General features: G+C 51.9%; 1 protein-coding gene across 2 annotated transcripts in view; it reads left to right on the plus strand.

Moving 5' to 3' along the window:
- Nucleotides 1-2,639: 2,639 nt before the first annotated feature.
- ADGRD1 (adhesion G protein-coupled receptor D1) overlaps nucleotides 2,640-23,221 on the plus strand; it is a 1,181,274-nt gene continuing 1,160,692 nt past the window's right edge. For both annotated transcript variants that reach the window (XM_085636451.1, XM_085636453.1), the window contains exons 1-2: nucleotides 2,640-3,423; nucleotides 3,519-3,555. In XM_085636451.1, the coding sequence (XP_085492577.1) occupies nucleotides 3,370-3,423; nucleotides 3,519-3,555 (91 nt within the window). In that variant the 5' untranslated portion in view covers nucleotides 2,640-3,369. The remainder of the gene's footprint in view (nucleotides 3,424-3,518; nucleotides 3,556-23,221) is intronic.

The following is a 23,221-nucleotide window of genomic DNA, read 5'->3' on the forward strand; positions in this document are numbered from 1 at the left end:
TTCTCACCTGTATCTTGTCTCTTTCTGACCTTTAGTTTGCCTCTTTCTGCTCTTTCCCGGCATTGCTGCTGCATGGAGGGAGCTGCTGGAAAGGAAGCTCTCTCCATGCAGGAGCAATTGTTTCATCTCTTTGCCCGCCCGCATGTCTGTGGGGAGGTAAAGAGATGAAACCTTCACTTCCATCAGGTGGGAACACTTTGACTGCTCCTGCCCACTGAGTGTTTGCTGAAGCTTGGTGAGAGCTGTCAAAGCTCCCATCAAGCATGAGCAAACAGCTGTGTCCCGGGGGTGGGCACCCTGGGACATAGCAGGCGCCAACCCTAGAGGGGTGGCGGTCGCAGAGCCTTGTATGGCTCCAGGAGGAGGGTCCCCCTCCTTTCTTGTGCACGGGACACCCTGGGGAGATGGTGGTCCCCAGAGCCGAGAGCAGCCCTGGAGGGAGGCTATGCGGCCCCTCTCCCATTCTTGGCAAAATCTATTTGGCCCCAGGGAGATGGTGTTCCCTGGCACCCAGAAGGTTTGCTGGGCTCCCCAATTTGTGGTATTTAGCCCCAGAGAGGTGGTAGTCCCAGGGCCTCGGGGGGGGCTGCATGGCCCCCCAATAATGTGTGATTGACCCAGAGTGGTGGTGGGCTGTCTGCCCCCTTCTTTTTTATTAAGAAAGCCCTGGGGAGGTGGCGGTCACCGAGCCTCAACAAGAGGGTTCTGGGTGCAGGATCTGCTCAATGGCCGGGCCTTCCACAGTGCAGTACGGGATACAGACATTAGGTTCTAGGTTAGTCATGTTCAGAGGACTCTGGGTACAGGGACTGGTCAGCGCCCAGGCCCTGCATTCAAAGCTTTGACTCGAGAAGCCTTTTGGCATCATCTTCTGCCTTTATTCCACTGCATGTTGTGGCCAACTAGCCACCTCGTCCTTCAGGGCCAGAGCAGGGTCAAGGCAGTGGGGTGCTCTGAGATTGATCCTGGTGATGCCCTGATTGTGCCACGTGGCAGCGGCTGCTTGGTTTCCTCTTTTCCCTGAGAGAGTATCAAGCAGCCAGCGTGCCATGCCCCAGGGGCAGTGGCCGGCACAGTGCGCCGTACCCCAGGGGCAGTGGCCGGCACAGTGCTCCGTACCCCCGGGGCAGTGACTAGCACAGTAGGCAATGCTCCGGTGGAAGTGGCCGGCACAGTGCGCCGTACCCCAGGGGCAGTGGCCGGCACAGTGCGCCGTACCCCCGGGGCAGTGACTAGCACAGTAGGCAATGCTCCGGTGGAAGTGGCCGGTACAGTGTGCTGTACCCCAGGGGCTGTGACCGGCACAGTGGGTCATGTCCCGGGGGCAGTGGCCGGCATAGTGGGCCGTGTCCCGGGGGCAGTGGCCAACATAGTGGGCAGTGTCCTGGGGGCAGTCGACGGCACAGTGCGCCCTACCCCAGGGCCTGTGACCGGCACAGTGGGTCATGTCCCGGGGGCAGTGGCCGGCACAGTGGGCCGTGCACCGGGGGCAGTGGCCAGTCCAGTGGACCATGTCCCGGGGGCAATGGCCGGCACAGTGCGCCGTACCCCAGGGGCTGTGACCGGCACAGTGGGTCATGTCCCGGGGGCAGTGGCCGGCACAGTGCGCCGTACCCCAGGGGCTGTGACCGGCACAGCGTGCCATACCCCGGTGGCAGTGGCCGGCACAGTGCACCATAATACCCTGGGGCAGTGGCCGGCACAGTGGGCCATACCCGGTGGCATTGGCCGGCACAGTGCACCATACCCGGGGGCAGTGGCCGGCACAGTGGGCCAAAGCCCAGGTCAGACACTGCTCACCGACCCTTTGAAGCATGGGGAGACCTTCTGCACAGGAGACAGGGGCAGGGAAGCTCAGTTAGGGACTCCCACAGGGGGGATGTCCTGGGCGCATTTTTAAGAGACAATAGATAGGTGTAAATGTTCTGGTTCCTGCTGGGCTTTCGAACTGGTCAAAAAAAAAAGTGCAAAGCAGTCCTGTCAGTCCAGTGCGACTCTCTGCCTCTTTGAGTGATGAAAGGGCCAGCGATGGACATTGCTCCTAAGTATGGCCAGGGAGTGTGCCAGTCTGGTGTTCTGTGACCGAGTTTGCCTGGTTAGAAATAGAAGAGGGGCGCTGTCGGCCCCCCACCTCCCGCCCTGCAGCTTCATAAATGACTGCAAATATGAGCCTTCAAACCAATCGTTGGCCACATTTCCAGTCCTGGAAGCGTCTGGAAACCTCAGAGCACTGGCTTGATCTAAGCAACAAGCGCTGTTTTAAAACATTTCCTAGGGCTCATTGGAGCGCCTCGAGGCACCCTTTCACCAACTTATTTCATCCCCAAATCAACCGACCGAGGAAAACTTGGGAGGGGGGCTGGACTTTTTCCCTGATGAATGGCCACTTGTCGGCAAAACTCATAACAAGCCACGTTATATGGGGACGGGGGAAGTTCAAGCCACACGCCCTGCTGCAGCGCGCAGACTGCACAAGAGAAGAGGAAGTGTCGGCAGAGCGCAGGGCTCTATCTCCAGCGCACACCTCCGAAGGATGCCGGACCGAAGCCGTCACCCTGAGCGGCGGTGTTAGGACCCAGTGAGGGGCGGGCTGTGAAGTGGGGAGGAGGAGAAGAGTTTAGGGTGGGAGAGCTGGCTTCGTCCACCAGAGGTCCGGGCTAGAGGTGCACGTGAGGGAGAGAGGGGGAGCGCGTGGGGTGCCACGGAGGGGATCCAGGGGACACCGGCAGTCTGCAGACTTTCAACAAACTCTGGAGTCCGTTCCACCCTCGGACCCCGAAACTGGACTCGAGCTGAAACCCCACAGGACGAGTCCAAGGACGTTCCGGAGAAACTGCAAGTTTAATACCCTGGAGTTTATTTCCCTCTGTTGGACCCACAACTGGGCGCAAACTGAGTTCATCACAGGCTCTCGAAAGGGAAATACCGAGAAACGAAAAGGAGTGAAGGAGTGACAGTGAAAGTACTGGGGAGTGAGACCAAGGCCATGTTATCATCATTCATCGAGCGCTGAAACCACACGGGGCCATCGGAGGCTGACTTTGGGGGACTCCGGGCACTGGATACTGCGCGCCCTGGAATGTAACTGCTGGTTTTATCATTACGCGTTTATTTGTTTTTAAACTTGTATTTACTTTTCTTGTAAGTTATTGGCGGACTGATTGCTGCCTTTGGGTCTCCGCAGAACTTCCTGTTCCAGGAGCTCGGCCAGTCCGCCCGGAGCGCTGGTGTGAGGGACTGGCGCAAACACCGCACCGTCTAACGCGGATTTTACGCGGAGGAGGAGAGCTCCGCGGAGGGACCTCCATCCCAAGGGAGGCATTAGAGAGGCCCTGGGTTCAGGCTAAAGTGTCAGCTGCGACTCCTAGGATGGACAAACTGTTGCTTCTGCAGTGCCTCCTCTTCAGCCCCCTGCTGTACCAGGTAACGAAACTCGAGGCGCTTTATATCCCCTGGCAGCATGGATTTCCAAGCGCTGTGTTTTCCCAATCTCAACGCCTTTTCTCTTCTGTGCGCAGGTGCAGGGGAGCGACGCTGGGCCCCGCGACCACCCAGGTGAGGAGGGTCTGTTTATTTACAGTCACTTCTGCATCATCCCACTAACAGTCTGCACGTGTGCTCTGATAGTGTGTCAAGCACCTCGAAGGGTCTGTCTGTCGCACTTCACAGCGCTATAGAAATCCATTCAACACAACTATAAACATGTCCAGCCAGTGCTTTATTTGTAACAGAATAAGTGCCGGGCCCTAAGTGCTGCACAGGTGCGCTTCCGAATGTCAGACATCTCCAGTAACCAACTCCCCTAAATCTCAACTTAAGAACAATGCCTCCTTGCTCAACTTTTCCCCGTCACTGAGCCTGAAGTCCTCAATATAATTGGCAATCTTAAACCGTCCTCCCACACAAAAGACCCCGTACCCTCCAACCTCGTCCCTGCCCTGAAGCACATCATCACCCCACTCTGGACCAAAATCCTCAACACCTCTCTCCCCACGGGCTGTGTCCCCTCCTCCCTTCAGCTTGGTCAAATCTCGCCCATAATCAAAAACCCCAATGCTGACCCCAATGACCTAAATAATCTCCGCCCCATCACTAACCTCCCCCTTCTCTCAAAGGTACTTGAAAAATGTGTCCTACTACAACTAGACAAACACATAGAAAATTTCAACCTTCTCGACCCCATTCAATCTGGCTTCAGAAAAGGCTGCAGCACCGAAACGGCAATGCTCAATGTCACAGATGACATCCATCAATCACTTGACAATGGCGAGACCTGCCTTCTTATACTTTTTGATACAGTCAACCATTCAGCTTTACTTAATGTGCTTAGGAACCGTTTCGGCCTTAATGGCACCGCCTACAAATGGTTCATCTCTTATCTACAACACCGTACTCAGCAAATCAAAATTCAAAACTGTCTCTCTACCCCCACTCCTGACTCCCTTGGAGTCCCCCAAGGATCTATTCTCTCTCCCTCCCTCTTTAACCTCTTTATGGAACCCCTCACCCTCATTCTTAACCAAGCAGGCATAAATTACCACCTCTACGCCGATGACACCCAAATCTATTACAAGATTGAAACTCATGCTGACATCTTACACCTGAACAACACCCTTACCAAGATCCAAACCTGGTTCCATTCCAATCATCTCAAACTCAACCCTAACAAAACCGAAACCATTCTCTTCTCCCCCAAAAATAACCCTCTACCCATTCAATCATGGATCCCTGACCTCAATGCACTCAATTGCTCACTCACCCTGTCCAACTCCGTCAAATCTCTTGGCATCACTATCGACAACACCCTAACCCTTAATGTTCACATCAAAAACTCTGCCCAAGGAGCCCTCTTCACTCTCCGTCACCTCAAGAAAATTAAACCATTCATACCCACCGATGATTTCAAACTCGTAGTTCAGTCGCTTGTTCTGTCACGTATTGATTATGGTAATGCCATCCTCAATGGAATCCCCAAGGTACACCTAGCTCCAATCAAAGCTGTGCTCATATATCCCCGGCTCTCAAATCTCTTAAATGGCTCCCTATCGACGGCAGATCTGCCTACAAAACCGCCTGCATTACTCATAAAGTCCTCCACCAAAACACTCTGAATTACCTCTCAAAGAAACTCCACACTGCGGGCTCCACTCCACCTCTGAGAAGCACCAACACCCTAATCCTAATCCCACCTCTGCATAAAAAGAAAGATACACAATCTCGCTCCTTCTCTGGCAATGTCCCTATTATCTGGAACACCCTCCCCAAAAACCTGCGCTGTAATCCCTCCTATTCTAGTTTCAAAAAAGACCTCAAAACCCACCTCCTCAATTATTATTGGGGTTCCTAACCTGTGTCCTACTCATGATTTCTTATCTATCACACGATATTTGTTCAGTAATATATACCCTGTTCTCCTGTTTCACCATTTACCTAATTACTTAAATGTATAGCTCCTGCCCCTGTTTATTTATCTGGTTTTGTATAATGCTCATGTTTGTACTTTGTATATTTCACATTTTTGTTGCACCACCTTTCATATGCTTTTATACCCTATGTGCCCTATACTATCCTTATCTTGTAAAGCGCTCTGATTCCTCTGGGTCTAGCCAGTGCTATATAAAACCTTCAAAATAAAATAAATAAATGAATAAAGGGGCGCTGCACCCCGAGAATGCCCCCCCCCCCCTCCCCCCTGGAAGTGGTGCCTCCGCGCTGGTTGCGCCTGTTATTGGGAATGGTTTTCTTGTTAAACTTTGGGAGCTCAGTTCAGTGTTTCCCACAAAAGTTGTCAAATGCCGCTGTACTGGGCATGAGCCCTTTGGTGAGTTTAGCGCTGATTGCCAGGATGTAAGTTTCGGCGCTTGACTACAAAAATGTGTGATTGTGGGCAGATCACTGTATTGCCAAGTGCCTCGAATTGTAAATATGTACAAAAAAAGACGACTGTTAACTTTGCTTTCTAGTCAGATCCAAGGGTTCATATCATTATATTGTGGTCAAAATAATCAGCGTACACAAATATCGTCTCGGGGACATTGCCAGCGGAGGAAATACAGACTTACTACCCTTAACCGCACATCTGCGTGCCTTCATGATATAGCGGCACGCGGCGAGGGGTGCAGCATTTTTGGATCAATCAATCAGAGCATTTGGAGAGCGCACTACTAACCCATGAGGGTCTCAAGGTGCTAAGGGGGGGGGGGGGATGGTAGCTGCTACTGCTCGAACAGCCAGGCCTTGAGAAGTCTCCTCAGGTCTGGGGTCTGTCGGAGCTGTGTGGGGAGGGTGTTCCAGGCCTTGAGAAGTCTCCTGAAGGTCAGCAGGTCCTGGGTCTTTCGCAGGTGGATGGGGACGGTGTTCCAGGCTTGAGAAGTCTCCTCAGGTCCGGGGCTGTCGCAGGTGGATGGGGTCTGTGTTCCAGGCCTTGAGAAGTCTCCTCAGGTCCGGGGTCTGTCGCAGGTGGATGGGGACGGTGTTTCAGGCCTTGAGAAGTCTCCAGAAGGTCAGCAGGTCCGGGGTCTGTCGCAGGTGGATGAGGACTGTGTTCCAGGCCTTGAGAAGTCTCCTCAGGTCCGGGGTCTGTCCCAGGTGGATGGGGACGGTGTTCCAAGCCTTGAGAAGTCTCCTCAGGTCTGGGGTCTGTCGCAGGTGGATGGGGACGGTGTTCCAGGCCTTGAGAAGTCTCCTCAGGTCCGGGGTCTGTCGCAGGTGGATGGGGACAGTGTTCCAGGCCTTGAGAAGTCTCCTCAGTTCCGGGGTCTGTCGGAGCTCTGTGGGGAGGGTGTTCCAGGCCTTGAGAAGTCTCCTGATGGTCAGCAGGTCCTGGGTCTGTCGCAGGTGGATGGGGAGGGTGTTCCAGGCCTTGTGAAGTCTCCTCAGGTCCGGGGTCTGTCGCAGGTCTCCTCAGGTCTGGGGTCTGTCGGAGCTGTGTGGGGAGGGTGTTCCAGGCCTTGAGAAGTCTCCTGAAGGTCAGCAGGTCCTGGGTCTTTCGCAGGTGGATGGGGACGGTGTTCCAGGCCTTGAGAAGTCTCCTCAGGTCCGGGGCTGTCGCAGGTGGATGGGGCCTGTGTTCCAGGCCTTGAGAAGTCTCCTCAGGTCCGGGGTCTGTCGCAGGTGGATGGGGACGGTGTTTCAGGCCTTGAGAAGTCTCCAGAAGGTCAGCAGGTCCGGGGTCTGTCGCAGGTGGATGAGGACTGTGTTCCAGGCCTTGAGAAGTCTCCTCAGGTCCGGGGTCTGTCCCAGGTGGATGGGGACGGTGTTCCAAGCCTTGAGAAGTCTCCTCAGGTCTGGGGTCTGTCGCAGGTGGATGGGGACGGTGTTCCAGGCCTTGAGAAGTCTCCTCAGGTCCGGGGTCTGTCGCAGGTGGATGGGGACAGTGTTCCAGGCCTTGAGAAGTCTCCTCAGGTCCGGGGTCTGTCGGAGCTCTGTGGGGAGGGTGTTCCAGGCCTTGAGAAGTCTCCTGATGGTCAGCAGGTCCTGGGTCTGTCGCAGGTGGATGGGGAGGGTGTTCCAGGCCTTGAGAAGTCTCCTCAGGTCCGGGGTCTGTCGCAGGTGGATGGGGCCGGTGTTCCAGGCCTTGAGAAGTCTCCTCAGGTCCGGGGTCTGTCCCAGGTGGATGGGGATGGTGTTCCAGGCCTTGGGAAGTCTCCTCAGGTCCGGGGTCTGTCGCAGGTGGATGGGGAGGGTGTTCCAGGCCTTGAGAAGTCTCCTCAGGTCCGGGGTCTGTCCCAGGTGGATGGGGACGGTGTTCCAGGCCTTGACAAGTCTCCTCAGGTCCGAGGTCTGTCGCAGGTGGATGGGAACGGTGTTCCAGGCCTTGAGAAGTCTCCTCAGGTCCGGGGTCTGTCATAGGTGGATGGGGAGGGTGTTCCAGGTCTTGAGAAGTCTCCTGAAGGTCAGCAGGTCCGGGGTCTGTCGCAGGTGGATGGGGACGGTGTTCCAGGCCTTGAGAAGTCTCCTCAGGTCCGGGGTCTGTCCCAGGTGGATGGGGAGGGTGTTCCAGGCCTTGAGAAGTCTCCTCAGGTCCGGGGTCTGTCGTAGGTGGATGGGGAGGGTGTTCCGGGCCTTGAGAAGTCTTCTGAAGGTCAGCAGGTCCGGGGTCTGTCGCAGGTGGATGGGGACGGTGTTCCAGGCCTTGAGAAGTCTCCTCAGGTCCAGGGTCTGTCGCAGGTGGATGGGGACGGTGTTCCAGGCCTTGAGAAGTCTCCTCAGGTCCGGGGTCTGTCGTAGGTGGATGGGGAGGGTGTTCCAGGCCTTGAGAAGTCTCCTGAAGGTCAGCAGGTCCGGGGTCTGTCGCAGGTGGATGGGGACGGTGTTCCATGTCTTAGCAGCGAGGTGGGAGAATGATCAATATTTCAATCCGAATCAGCCATATAATTCTGATCCATGGGCTTGTTTACGCCTCCTGCTCACCACATCCTGGTTTCTGTGATTCGGCCTCACCCCAACCCCTGCTAATCCATGCTGTCTGCATGGTTGAGATACTTTCGGCTACAACAAAAATGCCCTCTTGAAGCCTCCCACTTTTTCTTGCGGCTTGAGCTGCGCCTCATCAAATATTGCACATTTATGTGGTTTCTACTATTTATGTGGCATGAACTGGAGTTCCTTTTCTCTTCTCTTTATAACTGTGTGTCCAGACCACTGTGGTCTTCAGTTCTTCCTCCACCAGGCAGGGCCTTGAAATCTTGTGATACACACAGTATTTTTATCAACCCCCCCACCCCGGCCCCTGTTCTCCGTATCACCAGGCACGCAGCGCCATCCCTCTGCGGTACAGACCTGCCAGTCGAGCCTGCCCTTGGCACAGACCCACTCACCACAGACCTCAGCGTGGTTACGGAAGGATGGCTTTTAACCACACTCGCTCGTGCCCTGTAGTTTTCTTCTAAAAATGGGCCCGCTGGCGGATTATAAATAGCGCTGCCACATCAAGGCGCCCTCTGGAGAGATGTCCTGGCGCGCCGAGGCGGACTGGCCTCTCCACCAGCAGCGGGGAGACGGTCCTTGCGAGGCTGCACTCTCTGAAAGGCCGGTAGGGGCCCGACTGGCGTTCAAGAGATCTTTCTGTCATCGCAGCTCTAAGTGATCCCCGCTGCCTGACATGAGACTGACTCTGCCCCAGACCTAACGGCCTTCAATGCACAAGCCTGACAGGTGGCATTCTGTCAGCCTCTCGGGTTTGAGAGCCTCTGGTGTCTCGCTCTGTCCCGACCGGATCAGGCTCTCGAAGGCATCGAGGTTTGTGTGCCCCCTCCTGTCCTGTCTCCTAACCCATTGCTTCATTCTTCACTTTGTATACCACCCACCCGGATGGACTGGAAGCGCGGGGTCCACCCGGGGTGGGTGTGCAGGAGAGGAAGGGGATGTGCAGGGTTCACCAGCACATCATAAATCTATCACTTGAAACAGACCGAGCAACAACAGCTTCCCTTTTCCTATAGCTCACAAAGCGAGTTAAATCGTTTCAAGGCACATCTAGTACAGGTAAGGTGAGGGTATATGCACTAATATTTAGTGCCGTTTTGCGTCACAAAAGTAACACAAACTGACACAATTTTTTTTTCTCATTCACTTTCCAGCCCAAAACTTGTTTTTGCTCTAGAAAATCACGTGAAAGTAGCCATAGCGCTGCTTTGCATAACTTAGCGCCAAGGGGCCGTACCAAGGGTTGAGCCTGAGCGTTCGTTCCCATGCAACCAGCCGAGGTTTGTGACACGAAACCCTATTTACTAAAAGAAGTAGGGTTCTGTGTAAAAAAAATAGCTCCCTCTTCAACCAGGCGCTATCACGGAGAAAAGTTTTACTTCTCCTTTCTTTTCTGACCTTGCATGTGTGCTGCACTGTACAGCACACGTGTGCAGCACACGTGCAAGGTGGGTAAAGGTTTAGAGTTAGTCTAAGCACAGTGGCCGTATTTACAAGAAAGTAGCACAGAGCCGTGCCGCGCGCCATTTGGCTGCGCGGGGCTGTGTTACTGTCAAAGCCTAGGGATGGGTCATATTTACAACAATATGATGTATTCCCGAGCTCTCCCCTCTGCTGGCACACAGTTTCCCAAACTGTAGGTTGTGACCCATTGGGGGTCCGCAGCTGATTTTTTGTGGGTCAGGAAAGTCGCAGTAGTTAAAGATGCCTTTAAATTTTGTGTTTAACTTGTCACGTTTGCCAGAGTTTCAAACATAAGGTCAAAGGTCAGGCTGCTTTATTCGTTTAACAAGGGATTGGTGTTCACTTTTCTTTCTGGCTGCATAGTGGGAAGAGTTTTTAAAGTGAATTGTGTGACAATGTAGGGTGCTGTTTGCTTCAATGCACAACAACATGTAAAATACCTGCAAATGAACTGTGTGCGCCCAGCAGTTAGGAAAGCGAAAACGAAGCACTTTTTTTGTAATTCGGAAGTGTGCTGGAAACAGAAAGTTTATTAGGATTAAAAACCAATCAAAACACTTGATGATGGGAGCACAAGTCACAAATATTCACAGAATCTCGAGTTCCACACATTAGTTTTTTGCGGGTTATATGGCGCTACCAGTAAAACTGTCAGTCTGTGCAAATGTAGCGGCCATTTCAATGAAATGTATGCAGTCTGTGAATAACATTGGAGCAGGGGTACCTTTTCCTTCCCTTACTTCTGTACCCCAGGTCCCTATTGAGTCTCGGGGTTCACTCGTATGCTAGCAACAACCTCGCTTTGCGTCAAAACCAGCGCATCTTTTGTGGGAGGCATTAAGTGGGAGAATTGTATTTATTCCCCTGCACTTTCGCTCCTTTTACGAACCGCACACGTCCAATGTGGGAAATGTCGATTAAAGTGTCTTACGGATGTTGCTCTGGAAGGGATCGTGCCGGGTGGAAACCTTTGCTAGCCGTCGTGGGCGCACCTTTGAAAGGTGTGTGCGCGGCATGCGGAGCCGGGTCGTCGAGCACACAAGCTGTCTGTAGTGAATATGGCTCCGCGCTGCTTTCTATCCGTAGCGCCAGCAGCGCTGCACCTTTGCTTCGTGGCGCTGCGTTGCGCTTCAATGTAGTAAATATGCCCCATAAACTCCCAACCAGGCAGGCGGGCAACTGGAGACACATTTCGGGTGGGGAGTGGGGCTGAAAAAGAATTCGGGGGGGGGGGGGCTAAGTCTCCAGCCATAGGCAGAGTGGCTGTAAGAAGGGGTGAAAACACAACAAAAGCCTCATTAACGAGTAAATGGTCTTTTAAAAATCTGTGAAGTATTCGGGTCCGGCTGCAATTAGACGGACGCCAGCCCGCGAGGCTGTCTCAGCCGGGCTGACACATGGGGGGGGGGGGGGGGGGCTGAAGCCCGGTGAGCCCAATTGGTGTTGCGCGCCTGCAACCAGGCACTATAGTTGATGTTCGCAAATGGCCCTGACACATACATTAACACAGGTAGCATCTCTACACGGAAAGTATCTTTCCCCACTCGGCGAATTATTTCCTCCCACCCCCATGAAATATGGGGGTGTTCCACCCCACATCCCGTTGGGGAGGCACTTACTGCTGCCCTTGGTGAGACCGTCCGTGGGAGCTCTCGTGGTGTGGTAAAGTATGACGTCAGTCCTTACCCTTACATACACATAGGAGGTTGGGGATGGCCACCTCCTTTCACACGATACCGCACACAGCAATACCACAATCTCGCCCCCGCCCTTAACTCGTGATTGTGAACAGTCATCAGACTGTCGCAGCCAGACGTGCACCCCAAGAACGTAGAACTCCCCCAACAAGAGGAATTAACGTCCTCTGTCGGTTTCACGGAGGGATCCTTAAGGCTGAAATCGGGACTTTCTGAAAGCGGCTCCCCCAATAAAAGAGCAACACACAAGAGCGCACTAGTCAAGCCTTGGTGTCCGCGAAGTGCATGCACTGCAGCCGAGCGTGAACAGACCACTAGTGATGGTGAGTTTGCAAACAGTCCAAGTGTATTGGTCGAACCTGTACCAGTGCAAAATATCAATAAATAATACACACTTTTAAACACAAGATTATTACTAGCCTCAAAAATACAAAAAAAAAAACGTTAGTGAAGTTATCGATTCACAACTGCATTTATCTGCCGGCAAAGCAAGTCATTACCCGAACTTATTAGAGTGCTCGCAGCCCAGTTCAACCTCATTGAAGTGCTAGCAGCCCATTCCAACCCCATTAAAGCGCTACCAGTCCAGTCTAACTTATCACAGTGCTAGCAGCCCAATCCAACCTCATTAAAGTGCTAGCATTCCAGTCTAACTTATTAAAGTGCTAGCAGCCCAGTCCAAACTCATTGACGTGCTAGTAGTCCAGTCTAACGTATTACAGTGCTAGCAGCCTAGTCCAACCTCATTAAAGTGCTAGCAGTCCAGTCTAACTTATTACAGTGCTAGCAGCCCATGCCAACCTCATTAAAGTGCTAACAGTCCAGTCCAACCTCGCGGAAGTGCTAGAAGTCCAGTCTAACTTACTAAAGAGCTAGCAGCCCACTCTTATCTAATTAAAGTGCTAGCAGTCCAGTCCAACCAAATTAAAGTGCTAGCTGTCCAGTCTAACCTATTAGATTGCTAGCAGCCCAATCCAACCTCATTAAAGTGCTAGCTATCAAGTCTAACGTATAAAAGTGCTAAGAGTTAGTCCAATCACAATAAAATGCTAGCTGTCTAGACTAGCATCAGTAAAGTGCTATCAGTCCAGTGAAACCACTCGACAATATTAGCTAGCAGTCAAATCTAAACTCATTGTTATAGTCAGTGTAGACAGTGATAGAAGTTCAGTCTAAGCTCAATCTGCTAGTCGTTTAGTCACATTACATTAAAGTGTTAGCCATTTGGGCTAACCTCATTAAAGAGCTAGCAACCAGTCAAACCTATTTAAAGTCCCAGCAGTCCCGTCTGATGGCGTTAAAGTGCTACCAGCCCATTGTAACCTCACTCATTTTCTAGCAGTTCAATCTAAGATAAATAAACTGATATTAATTCAATCTAACTTTATTGAAGTGCTGACTAAGCTATTTAAAGTGCTAGCAGGCCTGTCTAATCTCATTACAGTGCTAATAGTTTAGTTTAAACTTGTGAAAACAATACTCGTCAAGTGTACGCTCAATAAAGTACCATCAGTTCAATATAACCTCCTTGAAGTGCTGTCAGTGCACACTCACCTCATTAACGTGCTAGCACTTCAGTCTGATCACATCAAGCCGATGGCAGGCCCGTGCAATATCATTCAAATGAAACCAATCAGTCTCACCTCACGAAAATAGCAGCAGTGCCATTTAACCTCTTCGAAGCGCTAGCTGCCTAGAACCCTCTTATTAAAGTGCTGTTACTTGTTATCCAAGTTTATTTACCCTTCGGCTTTCTCTTATTTGCATATATTAAATATTGGAAAATAGAAAGCAAGTGATATGTCAATGTCAGGATACGAAATATACCTTGTCTAGGATAATCAATAAATGCCCACTATTAGGTCCTGAGGAGTACTTGAAATACATCACTGGTCCAGTTTAAGTTGGACGTCTATCAAGGTCCGGTTGGCGCCCTTTCCCTGAGACCCGGGTTAGAACGGTTCCAGGCTGGTAAGTGTCTAGGGGGAGACGGTCGCTCCTCGGGGTCCGGGCAGAGGTTACTCCGCTGTGCATCCTTTAAACTAGATTGACTTTGGAAGGGGAGAAGCAGAGACTCAGGGATTGGAGGACACGATGCCCTCTGGGCCACACAGACTACAAAGGGATGGATGGAATGCTTGCATCAATCTCACACACTGGTATGTAGTCAGCCATTTGCAAATCAGCCATGACCCTGCTCCAATAGGCGCAGTCCAGCCTGAGCCGCCAGGCCAGGTCCTCTCTGAACCAAAACACAGGCCGCCCAAGACCGGTTTTGGCCAATTTGAGCCTCTTCAGTCGGGCACAGTTTGGTTCCAGGGGCACTGTGCATGGAACTCGCGCCTAAGCATATCCGTTGCACTTAGGGTGTGTTAGAAATGGGATTTCTGGTTGGCTAGGGCTTGCGCCAAAGACAGGCAGAAACCACCACTCTAGTCAGGGCTGGGGAGTTACACGCCAAAGATAACCCCTGCTCACCCTCTTGGTAGCTTGGCACGAGCAGTCAGGCTTATTCCGGAGGCAATGTGTAAAGCGTTTGCGTGTGCACCCAGCAACAACACCCAAGGCCCACCACAAAAGAAACTCCACACAAGGTTATATATAAAAATAGCTTTTGTATTATACCAAAACACATTAGATAATATTCACACAATTTACTCTGTGCCAACTGGCACTGGGCAGACTTTTACAAGGGACTATTTACACAAGACAGGACCACATGGGCCACTGTCAGAATTAGCACAAATCACCAATAGTAAATGTAGAACATATACCCATGGAAACACAAATTAGCACGGTAGAGCACAACCAGTAACTACTGACGCAATAATGACCTCAGCGTCATCACACTAGCATCAGGTATAAAACCTATCCTGCATCCATCACAGGGGCATAAACACATTATGCAATTTCTCATTAGTCTAACGCATTAGACCTCCCCACCTAAGTATAACTACACTAGGAGCGTATATCGCACAGGGAAGTATTATCTCCCTAACAGAAACCTAAACAGGTAAAACAACCTCCTAGGCAGAAATCCTATCTAGAGGTATAAAATACAGGGTGCGCAAAACATACTATACACCGTACATTTCCTAACACCATAAGCATCAATATATGCATAAAGGCAGTGCACATTGCGCAAAAGTATACCTGTTAAAAATAACATGTACCCTAGGTGAGGGCACAACACAAGAAAACGGTCCCCAGGCCAACTTGGCCTTTCAGGGGCTCAAACGCCCTTTGTCCACAAAGTCAGGGCTGGACTGCGCACGCAGTCAAGGCAAAGCGCAAAGGGCCACAACCTAAACGTTGCAGCTGCCCACTAAGTGCTGGGCAGCTGTGGAAATGAGCCTGGGCACCACTGTGCCTTTAAAACAGTATGTCACTCGTTGGAGCGCACTAGCGCTCTAAACCACACATGATGCCCGGCGTGGGAGCCTTCTCTGGCTCTAGATCGGCAGGGGAAATGTGCCCAACACAGCATGGGAGCCTCGTGGGCTCGAAAACACCAATCTGCCCCCGGGACAACGTTGGAGCGGCCCGCTGCCTTCCGGGGCCGCTCTTATCACCAAAGGAATGCCCCCGTATGTTGGAGCCTCACTCGGGCTCTTAAACAAATATTCCCCCGCGTTGGAGCCTGACTCGGGCTCTTAAACAAATATGCCCCGCGTTGGAGCCGTCTAGGCTCTTAGACAACACATGCTGGCCCCGCCGTTGGAGCGGCCCTCTGGCAGGCGGGGCCGCTCAAGTACCGTGCCTCCACTGGCACTCTCGGGGCTTCGGCAGCCTGGGGGGACTCGGTCAAACCCCTCCCCGGACACCAAACACAGCCCCACTCACCGGGCTCTTCAGGCGCTGCTCCTGACACTCCGGCGGCGGCGGGGCTCTCTCCTCTGGTCGCGAGAGCGGGGTGGGCTCCCGCCTCTCTTGCAGCAGCACTGCTCCTTTCACCCGGGCCCCCTCCTGGGACCCGGGACTTGAGACATACGCGGGGTTCCTTCAACTCACGGGAGCCCCGCGAGGCAGGCACAGTCTTCCGGGACGCTTTCTCCCGGTCGGGGGAAATGACGGCGAGGCCCCGTCCCTGTCCCAAACCGACGTGCCTGGCTTCCGGTTTTCGATCGGGCCGGCAGCGGTGATCTTCTTCTGGCGGAAATGCGGGGTGGGCACCCACGTAATTAAAGATCAATAGGCGGCATACACACAATGCTGGCTTCTGCTTGGGGCGATAAAACACGGACGCAGGCCCGCACTGCAGGGACACCCTCCATTTCTACGCCATTCTGAATCAACGTGGTTCCATCTGGAAAAAAAAACTATCGAAAAGAACTCAGGCCCAACTAGGCTACCCCACTGGTACTACCTAGTTGTCCACGGCCAGGACCAGGCCCTAGGCCACCCAGATACCACTGGTCCTTGCCAAACCCAGAGTGGGGGGTAGTAACCCCTGGTATACAAGCCATTCTCCACTCTCCCTCTCAGTGTAGTTCCCAACTGCCACTGATCCTTCAACCTAGGGTCCGCACCCTCAGGCTGACCAGAGGTCACGGGCAAGAATGCCCCACCCTACCTCTACTTCTGGGGTTCCGCACCCTCCCAGGGAAGCACCCACCAGAACACAACTCTCCCACCAGTTCAGGACCACTCTCTATCAACTGGTCTACCACCTGGAATCCAAGGGGTCAAAGGCGAGGACTCCCTCCCTCTGCACCCCCTTCCACTGTAGAGCAGGGTCTCTTCACTTAAGATGAGCCCCACCTGCCCTCAGGACTACAGCCGCCCTTATGTCCAGATCCGGAAACACCGACTACTGGCTCCCCAACCGAGGGACGTACCCTTTGGTCAGATGCCTGGCGAACCAGGACTTAACGAGGGTGACACATAACTAATGGGTCGTGTGACAGTCTGCCTGGCGCTGATCTCACAACCTCCTGTCCATCTGACAGTGCGTGCAGACCCCCCAGGACAGAAGTGGCGACACCACGGTCACTCAGTGGCGACTCAGCCATCCCGGCTGGTCCCTGACCTACTGGTTCCCACTGGGTAATCCCTCCCCCTCTCACCCCTCCCTCTGGACTTCCGCACCCTCCCAACTGGAGCGGTACCGCCAGACACCAGGACTACTGGAGCTCTGATTACAGACACTCCACGTCCTCTAGACACTGGGAGATCCTCCTCAAATGACCTATTGGTACAGCCTAGGCCCCCGACCTGATGTTCCCTAAAGAAACCATCCAGGCCCTGACACTGGGTTTCGGGCACCTGGAGACACGCAGTCCCACCCACTCCTTCTCCGCAGAGACAGGCCGTGAGCCCCTACACCGAGACCTAGCTGGGCTACTCTGAACCTCTTCCACCACGCTGGGCTGGAAGACACCTCAGCCACTCCTTTTGGAATCACTCCCCAATGCAAGCTCCCTATCCCAGAGAACTCACACCCCATCAACCAGCAAGCTCCTTATCCCAGAGAACTCACACCAAAGTATTCAGCAAGCTCCTTATTTCAGAGAACTCACATCATTCATCCACATACACACACCCCCCAGACTAGTAAGACAGTTTCTACCGCCCCTGATTTCTCAACCTGACCACCACGTGACACAGGTACCACTACCCCGGGAACTGGGAATGGGAATACATGCACTGGACACACATCTGCTGCCACCACTGGATCCCACCCTTACTGGTGAATCCAGAAACACATCTCCACAGAAATGACACTTAAAAACAACCCGCCCCTGTCCCAAACCGACGTTCCTGGCGGCAATGCGGGGTGGGCACCCGCGTAATTAAAGATCAATAGGCGGCATACACAGCGGGGTGTGCACCCGCGAAGGAATATAAAGCGGGGTGGGCACCCGCAAATTAAAATATAATGCGGGGTAGGCACCCGCAAATTAAGGTAAACAGAATCGGGGTGGCACCCGCAATTTAGAAGAAAGATGAAGCGGGGTGGGCTCCCGCTCGGCAGCCATTACGGGGGAATCCCTCCAGTAGGGATTCCCTCAGGCAATAGGCAGCAGCATGCTGCAGAGCTCCAGTGCTCCTTCAGGAGCCCAATTTCAGCGCTCCCAGGCGCTAGAAGGCTGTATTAAGCCTTGGCAGAGTAAAAGGACCAGCAAAAAGGTCCAAAAGGTCCTGAAGGCGTCCAAGGGGCAAGGTAGGGCCCAGGGGCCAGCACACAGGACCCTCCAGCAGGGAGGTAGCCCCCATGGCGGTCCCTCCTGGGCCCCACCAGCAGCAAGCCCCCCTCTGTCAGGATCCAAAAAAAAAACATTTTGTAAGGGGACACAGCCTCTTTTTATACACATGTTACCTTTGTCTCAAGGTGCAGGGGAGGGGCGAACCAGATGCAACTGGTTCTTGAGCACTTTGTTTTGCTCAGCCCCTCTCCCTATTCACAGGACAAGCCAGGGTCATCCGTCGCACCACAGGGGGTGGAGTCAGCATTGTGTGGGGAAAGCCCAGCCCTATTCAGGTCCCAGGTGTACTCCTCCCACCCATCTACATGCAGCTCTCTCCACCCACCACTGGGGCAGACCCATCCTGACTCCTGGAGCCAGACACACCAGCCAATCGCAAGCCAGACAGTCACTGCACATTTATGCCAGCGTCTAGAAGTGGCACTTCTATACTAGACACTGTAACGCCGCACACATCATCGTGCAGCATTTAATCTCCCGAGTTCGCACATACCAAACTCGGCCCTGTACTCCCCACGCATCAGGAACTAACATGGTCACTCAGATCCCCCATGCATTCCTATGGGAGGGCAGGTCAGTCTCACTCAACCATACACAGAGCGCACGCGCTTTCCACTGGGACACAGTGTGAAAGCGCCTAGAGGCCTAAAACCACTAGTACAACACAGGAAAAAGGCTAGGATAATGCAAAAAGTTCTAGGGGTGAACTTGCCAGAAGGGCCAAGTCCAACAGGGTGTTGCACTGAAGTAACAAAAAAGGGATGGGTGGAGTGCTTGAGTTAATCTTAGCCACTTGTAAATACTTGGGCCATTCCCAGGCCACTGTATTCTCGCACAGCATGCTACCTCCGATTAGACCCAGCTAAAGTGCAAATCTGCCTTATTTCTGCTCCTATAGGAACAGTTCACCCTGAACTGATCATCCAAGCCCGGTAACTTCCCACCTGCTAATGACCCTCTTTTGTACCGTTAACCGCATGGTCAGTTTAGCTGATCCCTTCAGGTAAGGCTTGTTTACACCATGAGCCCTGTCTCCACCTTACACGTTTGTTTTGAGCCATAGCACACACATCACCATATGTGGCCGGGGGACGAGGGGTGTGTGACACCGTCAAAGGTGAACACACACCTTAATTTACTAGCCCCATTTACTCTGCTTTTGGGTTAGCGTGCACGTCCAAATAGACTTCCATCTCCAGATCTTCGAATCAGTGCTTAGTTTGTAAAAGATTAAGTGCCAGTGCCGCAAGTTCTGCTCAGAAGCCCGGGCCGGTGCGATTGCATGTTGGCGCACCCAATACCAAGAGTGTGTAGTCTTGAATCCACCTCATGACTCTTTAATCCACCACAAGACACTCCCTGCTCCTCTATCTCACTCTTGGTGGTTCCTGCTCTCTCCCTTTATGGCATTTTTTCTGTATTTTTCCTCCTCCATCTTTGTGCTTTGTTTGTTTATTCCTCTGGTAAATCTCTGATGCAGAAAAATCAGTGCTTAATTTGAGCCTGTGGTTTCTGGTGTTCGACACTGGCACTTAATTGTCAATATCGGCACTTATGACAGTCTGCCACATGGTGGCGCTGTTTGCCTAATTTAGAAATAAGCACAACAGTTGTTTATTTATTCAATTTACTTTAAACATGACTACTACCCGCTGCCCAAGCCATTCTTATAGCTTTGGGGGCCAGGAGTAGTCTGAATAATCAGACTAGTAGGAGTGCGATGGTTAGTAGATCTGTTGGTAGTGTCATTGTCGTTGCTGGTAGTGACAATGTGTGGTGCAAGCTGTAGTAGCCTCCTGACGAGGGCCCTGGCAATTCGATTTTTTTTATAAATTAAACACTAAATAAGTGCTGGTACCCACAAATGAGTGCCAGTGGCCCCCACAGCAACCAGCAGCTCAAATTAAGCACTGTTCTAACTTCACAACCAAGGGTTGCAAGCTAGTTTAACCTTGTCGAAATACTAGCAGTCCAATTTCAACTAAAACAAGCATTGGCATAGCCAATAGGTCTCGCTTTTGGGACCTTATAAGTGTTTAGCCATGCAACAGTTGCATAACTAAACACTTATAAGGTCCCAAAAGCGAGACCTATTGGCTATGCCAATGCTTGTTTTAACCGCTGCAATCTATTGAAGCCTCATGGAGAACATCAAAGCGGCCGCGAAAGTGACTGCGATCAAACATCAAAGCGGCCGCGAAAGTGAAAGTAATTGCGGTAAAGCACGACACGCGCGCCCACGCACATGCACTGTGGCTCTAGGCTGGCCTGGTAGCACTTTTTGGAGCCCTCACAAAATGTCTCGCCAGATCAGCGCATGCGCTGGGTCAGGCGAGACCTAAAAAGTGCTAATATGCCTAATCAGATTGAACCACTAGCCCTTCAGGGTAAGCACATTAAAGTGCTAGCCATTAATGAAACCTCCTTGAAGTTCTAGCAGCCCTGTGTAACCTCTTCAAGTGTTAGCAGTTCTCTCTAACTTCAAGAAAACAAGTTAACAACTTATAATGTAAATACATGAAACACATTGATGTGGTAATATCCTTAAAGTGTTCTCTGTCCCGTCCAAACTCAATTAAAATGTTAGCATTTCCGGCAAGCCGTAGTAAACTTTTAGCAGTAGAGTTGTACCCCATTAAAATGCTATCAGTCCTTTGTAAACTGATTAAAGTGCTTGCAGCCAAGTTTAATATCTGTAAAGTGCTTGCAGCTCAGTCAGACCCATTAAAGTGCTCGCAGCCCAGTCTAACCTCTGTAAAGTGCTTGCAGCCCTGTAAACGTCATTAAAGTGCTCGCAGCCCAGTCTAACCTCTGTAAAGTGCTTGCAGCCCCGTAAACGTCATTAAAGTGCTAGCAGCCCAGTCTATCCTCTTTAAAGTGCTTGCAGACCAGTAAACCCCATTAAAGTGCCATCAGTCAAGTTTATCCTCATTAGCACGCGAACAGCTTGAGCCCAGACTCTTCTCCGTGTCCCACACCACCTTTCTTAGTAAACGTCTGGATTCGAACCCTGCACATCCATGAACGGAGGTGTAGGTATTGAGCCCCTGTTTTACACACATAGGTATCACGTACATGGCTGCGGGAGTACACAACCCTTTAGCCTGCTCATCACTAGTCAGGGTCCTGCAGTCACACAAGGGGTTCAAATGGTGGAACGGCGTGAGTCCACTTAAGTGCCAAAGCCAATCGGTCTGACTTGAAGTATGACCCACTTCTGTAAATAATGCATCGTTGAGTTAAATACTTTCATGTGTGAGGATTCAGTGTGCTTTTGAGATGTAAAAAAGTCTCCCACAGATTGCAATGCAAGCACGCCATAGGCGCCGAATGATACACCAGAAATGCCGTAAGCGTGACGTGAAAAAGAAATAGTGCTCTGGGCGGATCCGAGGCACTATATTTTCTCTGTATATTTAAAAGATTTTATAACAATGGGTAAACCTGCCAGCTGAGCTGTGAAGCCAGACCTAAAAGCTGCAGGAAATGTAATACCCAAGGGTTTGAGCTCAGTGAAAAGACCAACAGAGGTAGCTTCATGGGCCTATACCCAAAACAGGAGAAACACGTGAGTGAGAGAGAATGCTTACGTGTCATGCAACATGTCTTCAGTCAAGTGCAGAAGAGGAACTCAAAAGGATTCCCAAAGTAGGCAGAGACCCTGCAGCACTCACAGCTTCACAGGTCTGCTCCTGTAAAGCTGAGCTGAGTGCCTGAATGTCTGTAAGTCACACCCTAGTGATGGAGTTAACCTGCAGCACTCATGGCTTCCCAGGTCTGCTCCTGTAAAGCTGAGCTGAGTGCCTGAATGTCTGTAAGTCACACCCTAGTGATGGAGTTAACCTGCAGCACTCACAGCTTCACAGGTCTGCTCCTGTAAAGCTGAGCTGAGTGCCTGAATGTCTGTAAGTCACACCCTAGTGATGCAGTTAACCTGCAGCACTCATGGCTTCCCAGGTCTGCTCCTGTAAAGCTGAGCTGAGTGCCTGAATGTCTGTAAGTCACACCCTAGTGATGGAGTTAACCTGCAGCACTCATGGCTTCCCAGGTCTGCTCCTGTAAAGCTGAGCTGAGTGCCTGAATGTCTGTAAGTCACACCCTAGTGATGGAGTTAACCTGCAGCACTCATGGCTTCCCAGGTCTGCTCCTGTAAAGCTGAGCTGAGTGCCTGAATGTCTGTAAGTCACACCCTAGTGATGGAGTTAACCTGCAGGACTCATGGCTTCCCAGGTCTGCTCCTGTAAAGCTGAGCTGAGTGCCTAAATGTCTGTAAGTCACACCCTAGTGATGGAGTTAACCTGCAGCACTCGTATCTTCCCAGGTCTGCTCATGTAAAGCTGAGTGCCTGAATGTCTGTAAGTCACACCCTAGTGATGACGTTAACCTGCAGCACTCACAGCTTCACAGGTCTGCTCCTGTAAAGCTGAGTGCCTAAATGTCTGTAAGTCACACCCTAGTGATGGAGTTAACCTGCAGCACTCATGGCTTCCCAGGTCTGTTTCTGTAAAGCTGAGTGCCTGAATGTCTGTAAGTCACACCCTAGTGATGGAGTTAACCTACATCACTCGTATCTTCCCAGGTCTGCTCCTGTAAAGCTGAGTGCCTGAATGTCTGTAAGTCACACCCTTGTGATGAGGTTAACCTGTAGCACTCATGGCTTCCCAGGTCTGCTCCTGTAAACCTGAGTGCCTGAATGTCTGTAAGTCACACCCTAGTGATGACGTTAACCTGCAGCACTCATGGCTTCCCAGGTTTGCTCCTGTAAAGCTGAGCTGAGTGCCTAAATGTCTGTAAGTCACACCCTAGTGATGGAGTTAACCTGCAGGACTCATGTCTTCCCAGGTCTGCTCCTGTAAAGCTGAGCGCCTGAATTTCTGTAAGTCACACCCTAGTGATGACGTTAACCTGCAGCACTCATGGCTTCACAGGTCTGCTTCTGTAAAGCTGAGTGCCTGAATGTCTGTAAGTCACACTCTAGTGATGACGTTAACCTGCAGCACTCATGGCTTCCCAGGTCTGCTTCTGTAAAGCTGAGTGCCTGAATGTCTGTAAGTCACACCCTAGTGATGAAGTTAACCTGCAGCACTCATGGCTTCCCAGGTCTGCTTCTGTAAAGCTGAGTGCCTGAATGTCTGTAAGTCACACCCTAGTGATGACGTTAACCTGCAGCACTCACAGCTTCCCAGGTCTGCTCCTGTAAAGCTGAGTGCCTGAATGTCTGTAAGTCACACCCTAGTGATGACGTTAACCTGCAGCACTCACAGCTTCCCAGGTCTGCTTCTGCAAAGCTGAGTGCCTGAATGTCTGTAAGTCACACCCTAGTGATGAAGTTAACCTGCAGCACTCGTATCTTCCCAGGTCTGCTTCTGTAAAGCTGAGTGCCTGAATGTCTGTAAGTCACACCCTAGTGATGACGTTAACCTGCAG

This window comes from Triturus cristatus, chromosome 11, assembly GCF_964204655.1.
Source record: "Triturus cristatus chromosome 11, aTriCri1.1, whole genome shotgun sequence".
Taxonomy (NCBI): domain Eukaryota; kingdom Metazoa; phylum Chordata; class Amphibia; order Caudata; family Salamandridae; genus Triturus; species Triturus cristatus.